The sequence below is a fragment of the Patagioenas fasciata genome, chromosome 17 (genome assembly GCF_037038585.1).
Source record: "Patagioenas fasciata isolate bPatFas1 chromosome 17, bPatFas1.hap1, whole genome shotgun sequence".
NCBI classification, from domain to species: domain Eukaryota; kingdom Metazoa; phylum Chordata; class Aves; order Columbiformes; family Columbidae; genus Patagioenas; species Patagioenas fasciata.
Window position 1 is genome coordinate 7,131,094 of NC_092536.1, and position 15,593 is coordinate 7,146,686.

A 15,593-nucleotide genomic window follows, 5' to 3' on the forward strand; every position below is an offset into this window, starting at 1 on the left:
AAAACGATGCAGAATGCCCCAAACCTGGATTATTAACTTTAAAGAAATATTTCCCCATTTCTTACCTGAATAAGACAAGTACAACTATGCAACAGCGCAGAATTAAGGAAACTACCATACAACACAACAAAAAACAGGCAAAACCCCCAGCAAAATACAGCACTGTTAAAAAGAATTAAGTACCTGAAGTAGATTTAACTTAAAGCTCTTTCACTTCTAATACTTACAAAAGATTTTACCTCATCTTATCACACGCATTTACCGACAAATTAATATGTGCAAAAATGCCCAATGCTGACAAAGACTGGTCACCAAATTGGCTTTATTCTGTATGTAGTTTTAAACACACATGTAAGCAACCATTATGAAACAACCTTAAGCAAAAAAATAGAATTGAGTTTTCACAGATATTTTAAAATTTCTTCCACTACCATTTTGGTAGAAAAAGAGACAGGAAATAAAAATATCTTGCAAGTTTATGATTTTGAAATTATGTTAAATATAAGCAAACGTAAAAAAATGCCATGTGATAGTTTCCTATATACACTTTTTTCCCTTTAAAACTGATATGTAAAATCCCATTTTATTCTTAAAAATACTTCTACAAAAATAAAATACTTTGTTACCTTGAGCTAGTTTGCTTTTTCCAGTGTATTCATTGCAACTGCAATTTGCACAGAGTAAACGGTGCCCTCCATGAATACCTGATCGTTTCTATGGAGAAGCAACATCTGCCCCTATCTGCACTGCAGTCCCGATCCTGTTTCCACTGAAGCTACTGACAAAACACTCATAAGCTTCAAAAGGAGTTTAAAAAGCTCACTTGAACTAATCTGACATTAAGAATAACAGAGGTTCTGGTTCTTTACAGTTTGACTGCAAGAAAAAGAAAATCTCAGATTTAAGATTTTCATTCAAGCAAAGCAAAATACATTATCACCTGTTTTTCTATCTATGATCTCACTTGCTTTTCTTTTGCCTATACGTAAAAAATAAGAATAAATGTTCATTATTACAGGGCTACTATAAAAAGTACGGTTTAGAAATGCTTTTAGCATGGAACGGCATGGAAGCATTTTGCTTGTCATTTAGGTAATGTCTTCAAGGAGACTTTCTTGTTCAAATACACTGGTAAGTTTTTTTCATAACATGCCAAAAGGGCTGATACATAAACTCAGTAAGAGCAAGCTATCAAAACAGAGGGTTTTTTTAAAATATGCACTTGCCAAATTCAAATTTAAGACAGCTATGGCTATTTCTTTACATCTAAAAATAACATTTATTCATACAAATATATGGTTTAAATAACCATAAAAATAAAGGGCTAACCACTTCCAACAGCTCAGAAAGAGTCTGGAAGGCTCAATTCTAAATCATGTACAACTCAATCGATCCTCTTGCAATTAAGGTGGTCAAAAGTCATTCACAGAGCACTGAATCAACCACCTGTGACTAGTCACGCAAGCAGTCCTTGTATCTAGAAGCTATTTAAATATGCAAATACAAAGGAAATAATTGACTAAATGGTGCTTTAGACAATTATCCTGAAAATTAGAACCCTGGGAATGGCCTTTCACAGTATTTCACCTCAACGGCAAGTCCAGCTTTCTGCTGCTTCCATTGCAAACACACACACACAGGAGAACGCCTGAACATACCAGCTTCAGGTACAGAACAGTGGCACTTATTTGTGGAGAGAATCAGAAATCTTGTTACTTTCCAATAACAGTAATCAGAGGCTTATAAAAATAATACATTCAGAATATATAGAGAAAAAATAGCAGTGATCCATTACTAACTTAATATTCAGCATTCAAAATAAGTCAAAACAGAACACCAATAGCAGCAAAATAACTTAGGGTATTAAAATATCTTGATTTCAGCTAGAATCTTCTATCACCTACACTAACGCTGAATAATTGAAAAAGCATGCATTTAAATAGCTTTTTAATTCACAGATGTTGGAACATAAGAAATGCATCTTAAAATCAGACTTTTTCAGCAATATTAGACTGCAATTATGTCACCTTACAACAAACAGCTATTTTTACTAAAAATTTATGAGCAGTCACTCCAGGCTTTAACATATTGTACCAATAAAGAAATGAAGCCAAAATTGCACATGTACAAACCAGCCGATATAAGTAAGCTTCATATTCTCCTTCTGTTTGCAAACAGATACTTATTCCTTACCTGGCAGCTGGGGAAGAAAATAAGAAAAACTATATTGCCCATTAGACTATCAGGAAAGAAGATGTCACAATACACAATTTTCTTAGGGTCAAAGATAAGCAAGCCAGTAAAACTGAACAAAGCCTGAACTAAATTTCCTACCTACTCTCAAATCAGGTTTTAGAAATAAGACATATTGCTGTACTGTCTATAGGAAAACAAATGTAAAGAACCCCCCCGCTCTGCCCTCCCCAGGCAGAACATGGCACCACGGCACTGCTGAAAAGTTGTTACTAAAGCACTTCATGCTACGAAGACAGGATAGAGTCACTTAATGCACATTGGCATCAGTTATACAATCTTATAAGTGTATGTTAAATGGAAAGCAAAGTTGGTAGAACCTTCCGATAGAACAATAAAACCAGCAAATCTTTCCGCTCCTCAGAACTGAAAACATATTCAAGAGTCTACTTAAAACACCTAAAAAAACCAAATAGCCAAAAAATCCCAACACAGCAAACAAACCACCCACAAAAAAGCACTTGCTTTGTCTCCGGCAAAGATGGCCTTGCCCTGGAAGCAGGGTGATATTTAAAAGTTTCTTTCTGAACAGTTGCTACTTAATTTAAAACCATTTTCCTCTTTTGGTTTTATCCAAAGGATTTGTGAGCATGATAGGGTATGCTACCTGTTTATTTAAACTTCTACTTTCCTTGCTATTTTTAGCTTGTGGAGGCTGACACAAAACATTTACAAGAGCTTTATGGCTTGTTCTGTCATTGCTTTTATTACAAACCATTCACATGGAAAGCTGCTAAGTGTGCAGTTTGAATTCATAGGTGCTTGTTTTCCACTGGTCGAGATCCACATCGATCACGTCGCGCTCGGTGAAAGTCACCCATCCTTCTGAGTCAATCAGGATGACTGTGTTAGTCCTGAAACAACACAGGGGTACAAACTGGCCATTATAGAAGTTTTCAGGGCCTCATGCCTAAAGGTTTTAGCTCATTTTTTTTTCTTGACCACACCATCACCCCACAAGCAGGGCACAAATCATCCCGGCAAGTTCAAACAGACATTTTCATGCTCTGATTCCCTGTTGCACTTGCAGCAGCTGACACACAAGAGATTAAACTTCTTTTAGTGCCAGGTGTTCCATTCAGAAGTTGCATAAAAACCAAGTTTCTCTTCACAGCCTACATGTACCCTGATGGGTTATTCACATCAATGCTAGTCTCGCATTCCTTCAAATGTTTTGTTCATTAAGAATTAAACTTCATTAATTATTATCACAGGACACTGATACGCCATCAAAGAACTTTTCTCTCTCTAGTAACCCTCCAAAGGGGAAATTTGTTTCAATGAAAGGCAGATTCTGTTCCTGCATCCACAGCACTTTGACGAAGTGGACACTGTAGCACCCTGCCCGAGAGAGCCTGACAGGAGCAGGAGTTTTCCACCATCGTGATGTGGTGGCCTTCCACAAGTCATTCCACAGTTGTTCACTCATTAAAAAGTGCTTTGTTTCCTCAGAAGAATATCCTGAGGCCCAATTAACAATCTCTATTCACTAAGCAATGTTGCTAATGGAACGATAAGTGTGAGTATACAATTATAGTAGCAGGGAGGTCTTGAAATATAGTGTTAATTCACCACTAAGGGGTTGATATTTCTCCTGAGTTACCCCTGTTTCCTTTGACACAGCCAGACTACATCCTGTAGAGGCAAAGGGAGGAAAATGCTTCTTTACTACTTCGCCTTCATTATCCCATATTTAAAATGTTTTTGGAATACATTTTATAGAGATACTCAGTTTTAGCGGTGGTTTCTTTCTCTGAATACCAACTTAAAATAATTGCAGAAATGAGCGCTCTCTGCTTATCAGTTTACATCTCTATAGTGGAAATGCTACAGCTGACACTGCCAGAGACCAGTCTGACAAAATAGCTTCTGGTCTTTTAGAGCAGGAATTCCCTACCAGCAGCAACAGCGTTCATCTAGAATTTTGCCCCACTGAGGATAAAATTCAAGATGTATTTGCATTATTCTGTTCTTTTTGCAGCTTTGGTAGAACAGACTGAGCAGAAAGTGATAATTTCTCAGTAAAAACAGCAACATCAGTTAGGCAAAAAGTGGAAATACATGTTCTTTTGAATAATAGGTTTTTAATGTGTGAAAACATATTACAATGACATGCCTAAAGAAATCTCTAACTTAGTTAACTATGCAAATGGAACTATTCTTGCTCTTCAAAGATAAATGTGTTCTGCAGTTCCTCAGATGTAGAAGATAATTCTGGGTTTTCTACTGCTAAAAAACATTATTTCAAAGCTTTTAATGTTTTGACAAGATCAAAATTAGAGGTGGTCAGATCTGCTACAACACTGGGGAACCAGCAGAACTGTATTATCTTGTCTTGGACAAACTGAAGCTGCGTCACACTCCCCACCCAAGACGAACCACAATGTGTACTTAAAATGCTCATCAGTAGCAAATCTAAGACACCAGAATACTGAGCAAGGAAATACTGTACTAAATTATACCTGATTAATATTTGAACACATTTAAAGGAGTCACTATAGAGTTAAAACTTAGAGCAGCATAATTTTGATTTGAAATATGTTTTGATCCAGTACACATCTGTTTCTGACTATGAATGTTTTACCTTGTTCCATAACCTGGGCAACGAACACATACAGCTGCGTACTTGTTCAGTACAGGACGTATATAATCCTTCCCTTGGTCTTCAATCGCAGGGTCTGGTAATTGACTGAAAAGTAGTAAAATAACTTTTAAAAATGAATTTAATTGTTTATGGCAAGCAATTTACACATCCCTTGTCTTGCACACATCACCCTTACTAGGAGGAGAGAAATCTTTAAAAGAAAAGGGCACAGATAAATCACTGTACAGACTATGAGTACTGAGACCACAATAACAATGTTTACTGGGTCTGCTGCTTAAAAATCTATAGAAGTCAGTCTCTGCAGAGAGAAAGAACACTACTTTTGCCCTTAATGACCCAGCTTTAGGCAATTAATATAAGCAAAAGTGTATTTTCTGTCAAAATTGTTTCCACATGCAATTTTTTAAACCAGTCATATCACGTTTTGAGTAAAGTCTGGCAATCATGTTCTTACGGTTCTTGATTATTCATCACTGTAAGAAGCTCCTGCACCAAGTCTTCTTTGGTAAGGTCTTGACTTCTCTCGATCACTTCTGTGAAAAGCTGCTTCCCATATTGAAGCTTCTTCCATGGTGTATCCAACAAAGAGTTACTCAATCCATATATTCCTAGACATAAAAAAACCCAATAACTTTTTAAGCTCTGGAGCAAATAAAATTAACTTACGTTCTGTGCAAAAAAAACCCATCATAGTTATCCCACACAGTCCGAGGGCAAAATACAAACCTGCTATCAGCAAATTCATCATTAATCTCTCATGATAATTTGCTTATTCATCCTAATTCCAGCTTTCATTTTACTTCCCAAATAAGTGAGGTACGTAGTTACGTACCAAAGATGTGTATCATGCGACAAAATAAATACACCATCCCTTCCAATACTAAGAGTCTCTTAGGTGCATAGTTCATAATACAATAACCTAACCATTTCTCAGCAGCTCTTCTGGACAACTATTTTCGATTGTTTTGTTAGAGGGGGAAAACCTCACAAAGCCATCTCACAACCACAACTCCCTCCCCCACCCCAACACCCACATTGTTGCTTTAAGTTTACTAAAATTAGCTAAATTCAAGGTATTCAGCACTGTTTACAGCACATTGTACACCATGGTGTGAAATCAGGTGAGATGGCAAAGCTTTTTTTTCCCCTCCAGAACACAACACTAATAGAAACATTAGATTCAAAAGCAATAACAATCAAATGTCTACAGACCAGTCCCTGTGGACCACTTCTACCCTGCACAATATCTACATACTTACTAAGTCATGTTGGGTGAGGGATAAATTAAATTGGAAAGGGTATTCTGGTGATTTGCAGTTGTCATTACAGACTTCACAAGTTTTAATACAGTGTAAGTGATTCCTGAGCTAATCTTTATTTGCAGGTATGCTATGAAACGCACACCCCATCCCTAAACAGGAGACTACAGCAGGCACGTGTCTTACACGAGGCTGTGTTAAGCATCTGTGCTAATATTCAGTATGTTGTTTCACAGATTTACTTCAGTCCATATTTGCAGCAGTTACTTTTAAGATCTGTTTTGCTAAATGATGGAAAAGGTACAACAGAATTCTATCATTTTTGCAGTCTAGTCTTTTCTAGTTTAGCTATATTAACTTATTTTTGCATCTGATTTCACTCTTGAAAAACACTGCAAAGCAACATTTGGTAACAAGAAGGACCTTTCTCTTTAGAGGTACCCTATATTTCTCACCACAATCCTAATGAATAAGCACAAAGATCACCGAACCCCAGGTTTCCCTAAAGGCAGCCACGTACGTAGAAGAGGAATTAGTTCTTGAAGCACAGAGACAAGAACTACCTTTGCTACAGTCTGCAGATACTTCAAATCTGTGATTCGGTTTCTCGTTACAAGCAGCTTGAGTTTTTAAAAATGTTTGTATTAAAACCTTTTTTGTGTTTCTAGCTGTACAAAATCTAACAGCTTTTTTCCAAGAATGTATGCTGTAATTGCTGCAGTGACTATTTGCTTCCTGGCACCAACATTTTGACCATTAACCTAAGCCGGGAAAATAAGCTACTGCCATTAAGTGTTATCAACCAGCTACACTGCTCGGAGCCTTCTGTCAATCCTTGTCCATTTAAACTGGCTTTTTGGTGATGAATTCTGGAATACTGTTCTAAGCAGCCTGTTAGAATTTAAATACTTCAAATCAATCCACCTGATTAGACAGATAAGAGTCTGGAGGTTTTTTTTGGTTGTTTGTTTTGGTAGTGGTGGCTTGTTGTTGTAAAAGAATGCAAATGAAAAGTTAGTGAAGACAATGCTTAAAAAGCTAAATTACTAGAGCAACACAGCTATATGCTGACTCTGGTAAAACAGAGAGTAATATTCAGACTTTTCTGAAAAAAACCTACCAGGATTTAGGAAAACAGGTTCTGGTTCTCCTCTGTTTCCATAGTAGCAAATTACATCTCCTTTGGTGGTACTGAAAAAATATAAATAAGAATTTCTCCTTGAGAAACCATCAGCTTCTATATTTGATTATGCTCTAATTTCATGCAATCTTCAAACACAGCAAGATGTTTTTCCCACTGTTACCACTATGATACCACAGCCCAGAGCTAATTCATGAATTCTATTACTCTTCTCCTCTCAAAATACCGTATTAGCTGTACCACTGTCAAATAGCACCATTATTAAACGTAACTGTAGTAAAATTCAGTAAAAACCCAGAACTGCTGCATGGAAAGCAGCCAGGCTTAATGAGCAAAGTCTGGTTTTGAATAAGACACCTTCCTACAAGCTTGGTTCTGATGGGCACATTTAGAGCTGGCACACAATTAGTACTGATACTAGCAAGAATCCCTTGGCAGCTAAAAGAGGAGAGCTTTGAGCTGAGCTGTCACTGATAGACCAGGCTGACTGCTGGACCCCAGTCACACACTAGGACAAAAATCATATCAGAGTATGGCAGCACATCACATCTTCCATGAACAGGGGCATAGGAAAAGCAATACCGGAGAGAAGTATTTTAGGTCAACTCAAGTTGCTCGAATGGTGCGTTTTGCAGAGCAAACTGTTTATATGGTATCTCAAAAGCAAGAAATACTTTGAACGATATAATCCATAAATAAAATCCTGCTGGAATTAATACAATGCAGTCGATGACTAAGCACAGAACAAATAAACCAACATTAAAAAACAGGAAAAAAAAGTTGCCTGCTAATGGCCTCCTGAAACATTAACACTCGGGTCATAAAAAAACCTTAAAACTACAGCAGCAATTATAATCACACTACAAGCATTTTATGCATTAAGCAAATAAAGCAAAATCATTAAGGTCATTATAGGGGCTTTTTTCAGTTCAGACACCAGCAATTACACAAAGTATTTTATCGGTGCATTGAATACTCTCTTTTCAAATTGTTGGGCCTGTATCTGCTGTAGAAGGTCTACAAAGAGACAAGATCAGAACAATTGTTATCAACTGAGGTCTCAAAAGACAGAGTTTTAGATGGAAAGGGAGACAAATGGCCCAAGCAAGCCCTTGAACACGGCTGTACGGCAAGTCCTGCCACCAGTGAGACCATGTGCTGCATAAGTAGGCACTACTGACTTCCTTTAGAAATGGCTTTTTATGTGAAAGAATATTATCATCTAGCATCTGTTCCGAGATTCTTGTGACTGAGAAATTCAGTAACAACATTCCCTAGAGTTTAACAAAAAGATGGGGAATACACACAAACTGCAGGGTCGCTAATTCAGGACATCTGTATCGCATTGTTTCTACATTCCACATGCCCCCAGATGTGTGTTTTCTGTTACGCTTACCTCCACTGCAACACTGCTGCTGTCGAGAGAGGACTGAAGCCTTTCCAAGAGGCTTCTGAAATGGGGATACTTCCAAAAAACGAGTTCAGTGTGCCAGTCGGCTGCTCTTTCTTTTATCATTTGGCTCTGCCTATTCGCTTCCTACTGTTTACAGATACTCAGTATTGAACACAAAGGCAGAAGCCAAGATGAAAAATAAACACTGAGCTTGATCACAGCAATAGCCTCAAAATCCTGACTCGGACTCAGATTCTCTTCCCTCCCAGCTTTACATGTACAGACACCAATTTCACTGGAGAAGTAATAAAGGCATAATTATAGCGATGACAATAGGACCCAGTAGACACGTTTTTTAAAATCGCAGCCATAGCTGACAGCAGAAAGGGAAAAAACTAAAACTACATAAAAATTATGCTCTTAGATACATCATTCTGTCAACAAACGTAAGCAATAATAAATATTCTAGGAAATATACTGGGCAGCATAAATCTCAGTAGCAATAGATGTTTCACAGCAACATGAAAGCCAAGCAGAGTTGGCTAGAATGATTTCCTAATGCTGATGAAGCATCAGCAATGCCCTCCTGCTCTCCTGCCCTGCTTCGACTTCAAGTTGGCTTTAAGTCGTGTTCAACAAAATTATGAACAGAAAGGAGAAGGAGAAAAGCAATGAGGCAATAAAGCTGCACAGGGTGTGGTTATCACTGAGCAATCACTCCTCTGGGCACCGAGCTCTCATCTAACAGGGTATTTGACAAACAAGGACATTAGATTGTTTTATTAATTATGTGTACGTGTATTAATTGTGCAAGGAGAAAAGATGAAATTGGCAGCCTGAAATGGTGAACAGTAGTTTCAACCAAGTAGCATGGTTCACAGATTAATCTTATTTTCTTCAGTGTTCGTGAGCTTATCAGAAAACTCTTTTGTTCTGAAGCTAAAAAATACCTGCCAAAAAAACCAAACTAACAACAACAAACCACCACCACACCAAACCACCAACTACAAAGCCCAAACATTTTTGTACATATATCACCTACCATCAAATAAAACAGTGAAAAGAATACTGCCAGATACTCACAGCATACAGTCTGTTTTAAAGCACTGGTCTGATTTTGTTGTGTCTAAACATTTATTTGGTGTTACCCTAATTTTTTGAGCCAGGCAGAAGCTGACACCAGAAGAAAGAGATAAAATAAAAAGGTTTTGCAGAAGCTTTTTTCCTTCTCTTGACATTGGACTGTCCAGCTACTGTCCAGCTCATTAGACTTGCAAATGCCTGAGGATCTATGCAGAAATATTTCAAAGGGGGTCAGGGAGAACACGGTAGAGAAGCACCTGGACACCTCATTTTCATGAGGAGGTCACAAGGAGCCAGACAGATGTACCCAGCAGAAGGTGCTATTGGGGCAGACAGTGCAGGAGAAGAAACATCAGTCACCACAACTCACCAGCTACATTCTTTCCACACCAGCAGTCCGATTCGATCTTACTTTTCACTGGAAAAGCTCCTAAGTCTTATCTCAGGAGAGCAATCAAGTCCCTCTCACGTAGCCTTGTCTTGATAACCCTACTGAATAAGGTTGCCCATGTTTCTGAAACCTGGTCACACTGTTCAGGTGTTTTCATCTTATGAAGCCCTGCACTATCGACAGCTGAATTAACTCTTCTCCCAAACACTTTTTCTTCAGTTTGCCTTTTTTATTTCAATGATGTTGCTACATAACTGGTTGTAGATTTACACATTAAAAAAGAAATAGATACAGTCTATAGATAAGTTATAAAAACACCTTACAAATATACAATATGAAATATATGTTTTATAGCTATCCGCCCCAATTCCAACCCCATTGTTTTGGAGATCTGCAGTTTCAAGCGAAACTCAGCCCTACCCATCATCACATCAAGGATAAAACCTGTTATTAACCAAACTTCACTCTCCACTCAGAACATGAAGATTACATCCTAGTACATAACCACTATTTTCAGTACATTACCAAATTAGTCGATGCAGGTGACTGTATAGTTCACTACATTTCCCCTGGGGGGACTGAAAAGTGCCCGTCACAGGGGAGAGCAGAAAAGCTCACATGAAAGGCCTTTTTCTGCAGCTGAGTTGTTCTGTAAGAGACAATTCACCTATTCCTCTTGGAGAAAATGATTCTCACCTATTACACAGAGATCTTATTGCACATAAACAATATGTGCTCTGACTGACAACCTGGCAGAGGCTCTAAACTTGCTGGGTGAGTGACAAGAAGCTGCCACTTTGGTTTGTCCTTCAGGGCAGTCTGTATTGCACACTTGGTGGTATGGAACACAAGTAAGATGCTGCCACAACAGCCCCAACACAAGTTAGACGTAAACACAGGTTTCCCCAAGACAGAAATGCTGCCTCAGTCATCAACAAAAGCAGCTCACTTGACTTTAGATATTACCACAAAGGGAGAAAGAAGGAGAACTTCTCTGAATCTTAAGCAGACATTTTCTCAGAGACGCATCCAGCTTCTGAGAACCTCATTCCTCTCTAATCAGACCTATGGATCATCACAACTGCCGTAGTAGGAGCACGGCCTTCTTAGAAGCTAATTTTGCAGCCACACAAGACTCCAAACACTGTTTCCTATATGCTATACATTCAACATAAAGGTACAGTTAGCATAACAGGCTAAGTTTTCATGACTCTCATGCTCAGCAGGTAGAGCAAGAAGGGTTTAGAAAGCTAAAAGTACTTTATCCAACACAGTATTCTTATTAAAAAGAAATGAATAGTTTAAATTGACATAATGAGATGCCACAGAGCCACAGAGCAAACAGATTACACTACAAGTGTCAAAATGCATGTGTGTTTAAAGTAAGAGTCATACAAAGCTGTGGAAATAAACAAGATTTTATAATCCATATGGTGGTTTCCAACTCTCCTTCTCACATCATTGTACCTGTATCACCCAGCATACTGTCATCATCTTAACACAGAGAGAAGATGAAAATTTCTTTCCCTGAAACGTGTACCTGAAAACTCAGACGCTGTAAATCTCTCTCTAAATGTGATGCCTACAGTCAGCAATATGATGTGCTCAGACATACTCTCCCAACAGTGCTTCATTTCCACTTCCAATTTGAGTTTCCTCTCCATTTCCCACCACTCTAACAGAGCCAATCACTTTATTACACAACAGAACAACATGTAAAGAACAGTCTTCAGTCTTTTCTTTGAACAGTAACACGGCCCAACAAAATAGCATCAACTGCAATAACATTTGCTATTTACATAGAAGAGTAGCTTCCATTTATATAGTACATTTCTCTCAGGAGTACTTCTAATTTCCTAAAATGACAAGTTTACATATCTTATAGAAACTGCTCTGCATCATTAACTTGCCAAGAATTTCATTTCATCAGAGTATCCAAGGCTAAGGACATGTCAAAATGGAGAAGTTAATCAACACATACAGCTTTCCCAGTGATACTCAGCAAGGAATTACAACCTGCATCACCACAGAGACTACTCCATTGAGCATACGCTTCCCTATCAGCCCAGCATGGAGGAAAAAAAACAGGAACACATGAATGATTGCCTTAGCAAATAATGTAAATCAAATCTACTTTAATATCATTATACTAGCAGCCATTATGACTATTCTATTTACCTAAATTAGAAACAAGAAACTCAAGCATACTTAACTGCTTTCTAGCTCACACCCTGAATGTCATGCTTGCTTTAAGATCTGGTCAGACTATTCCTCCTGCTATCTTTTCAGTTACAGATAGCCTCCCAGTTTATGAAAGCTGGCCAGGCAGCAACATGCACCAGTGAGCACAAAAACTCAAATCCTCTGACCATGCTAAAAATTAATTTAAGCAACGGAATAATTTTGGGAAGTCTGTAGCAGGATAATGAACTTTGTAAAGTTTAGAGTAAAAAATAAGAGAAAAGCAGCAAACGCTGTAATTGCCTAACTTGCTTCTGGATTAAACTTCCGGAAACATAACCTATATGCTGATTTCTAAGCAGGCACACCAAACCAGAAACACACTTCTGGTACCTTCAGAGGTGGGACATGCCTGCCTTTCTGTAGCCATCCTTTTAGACCTCAGTCACCTGATGGTGCAAGGCCCAATAGGATTAATGCTTCTGCAGAAAGCGTGCCAAAGCAGCGGCGTGCTCCTGGTCACGGGTACCTGCTTATAGTCCTCAAGTACACATCTAACTGAGGACTGATGCATAGCCTGGAGATGACTTAGCCCTGGATTTCCCTTCTTCTAAATCAGGCATAATGCAAAGAAAAATCAGCATTTATACTTGTGTGCACACATGCACAGTGGGAAGGACTGTGCCAACCACACACACTATCATCAATTACCCAAGGTCCTTTCTTCAGCTACAGAAACATGAGGAAGGTATTTGTTATGTGCTGATTAATGATACAGTCACTCTGGCAGGAAGTTACACTTCTGTTCTAAGAAGCATATGTACACCACTGCTATTATATCTCTCCCTTTGACATTTGAACTGTGATGTTCTGTAGACTTACTTCAGGTCAGCTGCTAATAAATTAAATCCATTGTAAAGATGTGCTTCTTCTGAAACTTTCTTCAAGTAAGAGTAGCTGTCCAGATCTGTAGTCAAGAAGTTTGTTACAAGAGCACCTGAGAAAGAGAAGTACATAAAGCCACTCAGATATGTGAGCTCCCTACTCTGACAGCCTTGCAAAACACAAGATTCCTGTTACTAACAGGGTATAACAGTGAAAAACACACACATACAGAAGAACCCAAACCAAAAACCTCCAAACAACAAACCAGTCTTCAAAAGTCTTACAGCATTGTACCACGTTCACATTAGGAGCTAGACTTTTACTCTGAAAAACTCAGTCAAAATGTCTACAGAACTCATGTTTACTAACTATTCTAAACCAGATGTGCCTTTCCCTTCCTCCCACCTTCCCAAACTCTTTCTTGTCTTGTTTCATTTCCCTAATGTGACTCTAAAGTGAATTACAAATGACATGGTTTATTTGTTTCTCTGTATAACATGCTTGCCATTGCAATATATTCCCAATGCAGTTCCATATGACAGTTACAAACAGACCCACTTTTTCTAAAAACAAATGAAACCACAAACAAACAAAACCCATAAAACCAAAACAAAACCGACCACAGATGTGCTTTTTCTGAAGTTTGTGTTTTTCCTATTATTTCTTCTTCTCTGATTTATCAATGTGTAGGGGAGAAGGTACTACAATAATCTCTCAAGACTAACTTCCAGTATGATCCAAGTTGCTGTTTTGCTGACTTAGGTGTTTGTACAAGAACATGCACGTTTTAAGTCTGCTGTAACCTAAACCTAGCTCAATGCTTGTCCAGCTGTTCTCTTCATTGGACTTACTGTCAAGACAAGACAGTTGGTACTGCATTTCTGTTCAGAATGTAACTTAAGGCTCTCAGCACTACACCTTGTTTTACTTTTGTCTACTTGACTAGAATATCATTATCCAAGTCCAGTTCCCCACACAGGTACTCAAACTCAGCAGTTCACTGATCTTGTTCACAGTATATAGCCTTTTTATTTATCCATAAAGTGGTGTTAAAAAAATTAATACTGTAATCATCACTATATTACTGGGGCAGCGAGGCTTGTTTGTCCACTTTCTCCTTTTTCTATTTCTACTCCTTCATACCTCTTCCTTTTGCATTTTTATCAACGTTTGGCTGCATATAGTTTGTCAGGGCTGCCATCTTGCCTTTCTTACTGATTCCCAGCCACGTCCCACCTTCTTTTCCTTCCTCCATATCCAGACCTAATGGAATAAGTAAGAGTTAGGCTAATACATTCATTTAAAAAAAATCTCAAGCTTAAATCAGAATTTCTTAATGCATATCCCTCATCTTGCAGTAGGTGGAACCACCTGCCTTCCTGGACAAGCAAGGTAAACCCACTTCAATTACCCGCCCTCTGATTCTGCACTGTATTTTCCAAGCTACTGCAAGAGAAGATGAGACATAATGAGAAAATTAAGCATAAAAGCAAAATTATAAGCTTCGTCTATTGCTAAATTCATATAAAACTTTAAAGTAGCCTTAGGATGCTTGTCAGCTCAAAAGTAAAAAATATTAAAATGCCATTATCAAGTTTAAATTCACAAGTAAAAAGAAAAGAGAGTAAGCTAGGTAACTGATACAAATCATGGAGTCTGGTAACAGTAATCTGCACTGAGGAGGGGGACTCCCAAAAGTGACAGCCTTCTTGGTGACAACCAATGGTAGGACAAGGGGTAATGGGTTCAAACTGGAACACAAGAGGTTGCACTTAAATTTGAGAAGAAACTTGTCCTCAGTGAGGGTGGCAGAGGCTGGCCCAGGCTGCCCAGGGGGGTTGTGGAGTCTCCTTCTGTGCAGACATTCAAACCTGCCTGGACACCTTCCTGTGGAACCTCATCTGGGTGTTCCTGCTCCGGCGGGGGGATTGCACTGGATGAGCTTTGAGGTCCCTTCTGATCCCTGCCATTCTGGGATTCTGTGACCACCACCCCAATAACAAATGATTTGGGCCATAATTCCCTTATAAATTGTATGAAAGCCACTCAAAACAAGACATACACACCACTAAGGATCTCATGGCTGCTGTCCCAAAATTCTGCTGGTTTGGATGGTCTGTGGTAAAATTCATCTCTATTAGCTGCTAGAATAAGCCTGTAGAACACAAGAAGAAAAAGATACTACTATTTACAAATAAGAACATGACAGTACAGGCGGGAACAGAATCCAATTCTTGCCATAGCATTAGCTCATTTTAAGTATAAAATTGTTCTTTACCCTCCCATCTCCACTTTATCACTCTGTGTAAAGGTCGAACGACATCTGGCAGCAGCTTTCTCACTGTCTTGAGACAATCAGCAAGTATATCTTGTTGTGCGAATAAAGAGGCAACTATCATTTT

At 38.5% G+C, this 15,593-nt stretch overlaps 1 protein-coding gene across 5 annotated transcripts in view; it reads right to left on the reverse strand.

The window, feature by feature from the left end:
- Positions 1 to 569: 569 nt before the first annotated feature.
- Positions 570 to 15,593, reverse strand: part of TANGO2 (transport and golgi organization 2 homolog) — a 28,401-nt gene continuing 13,377 nt past the window's right edge. For 4 of the 5 annotated variants that reach the window (XM_065851743.2, XM_071815862.1, XM_065851745.2 and 1 more), the window contains 7 exons: positions 15,258 to 15,346; positions 14,335 to 14,454; positions 13,189 to 13,303; positions 7,238 to 7,308; positions 5,313 to 5,466; positions 4,838 to 4,942; positions 570 to 3,107 (listed from right to left, as the gene is read on the reverse strand). In XM_065851743.2, the coding sequence (XP_065707815.1) occupies positions 2,987 to 3,107; positions 4,838 to 4,942; positions 5,313 to 5,466; positions 7,238 to 7,308; positions 13,189 to 13,303; positions 14,335 to 14,454; positions 15,258 to 15,346 (775 nt within the window). In that variant the 3' untranslated portion in view covers positions 570 to 2,986. Of the gene's footprint in view, positions 3,108 to 4,837; positions 4,943 to 5,312; positions 5,467 to 7,237; positions 7,309 to 13,188; positions 13,304 to 14,334; positions 14,455 to 15,253; positions 15,347 to 15,593 lie in introns of all 5 variants that reach the window. The other variant, XM_065851747.2, reaches the window with a different exon arrangement.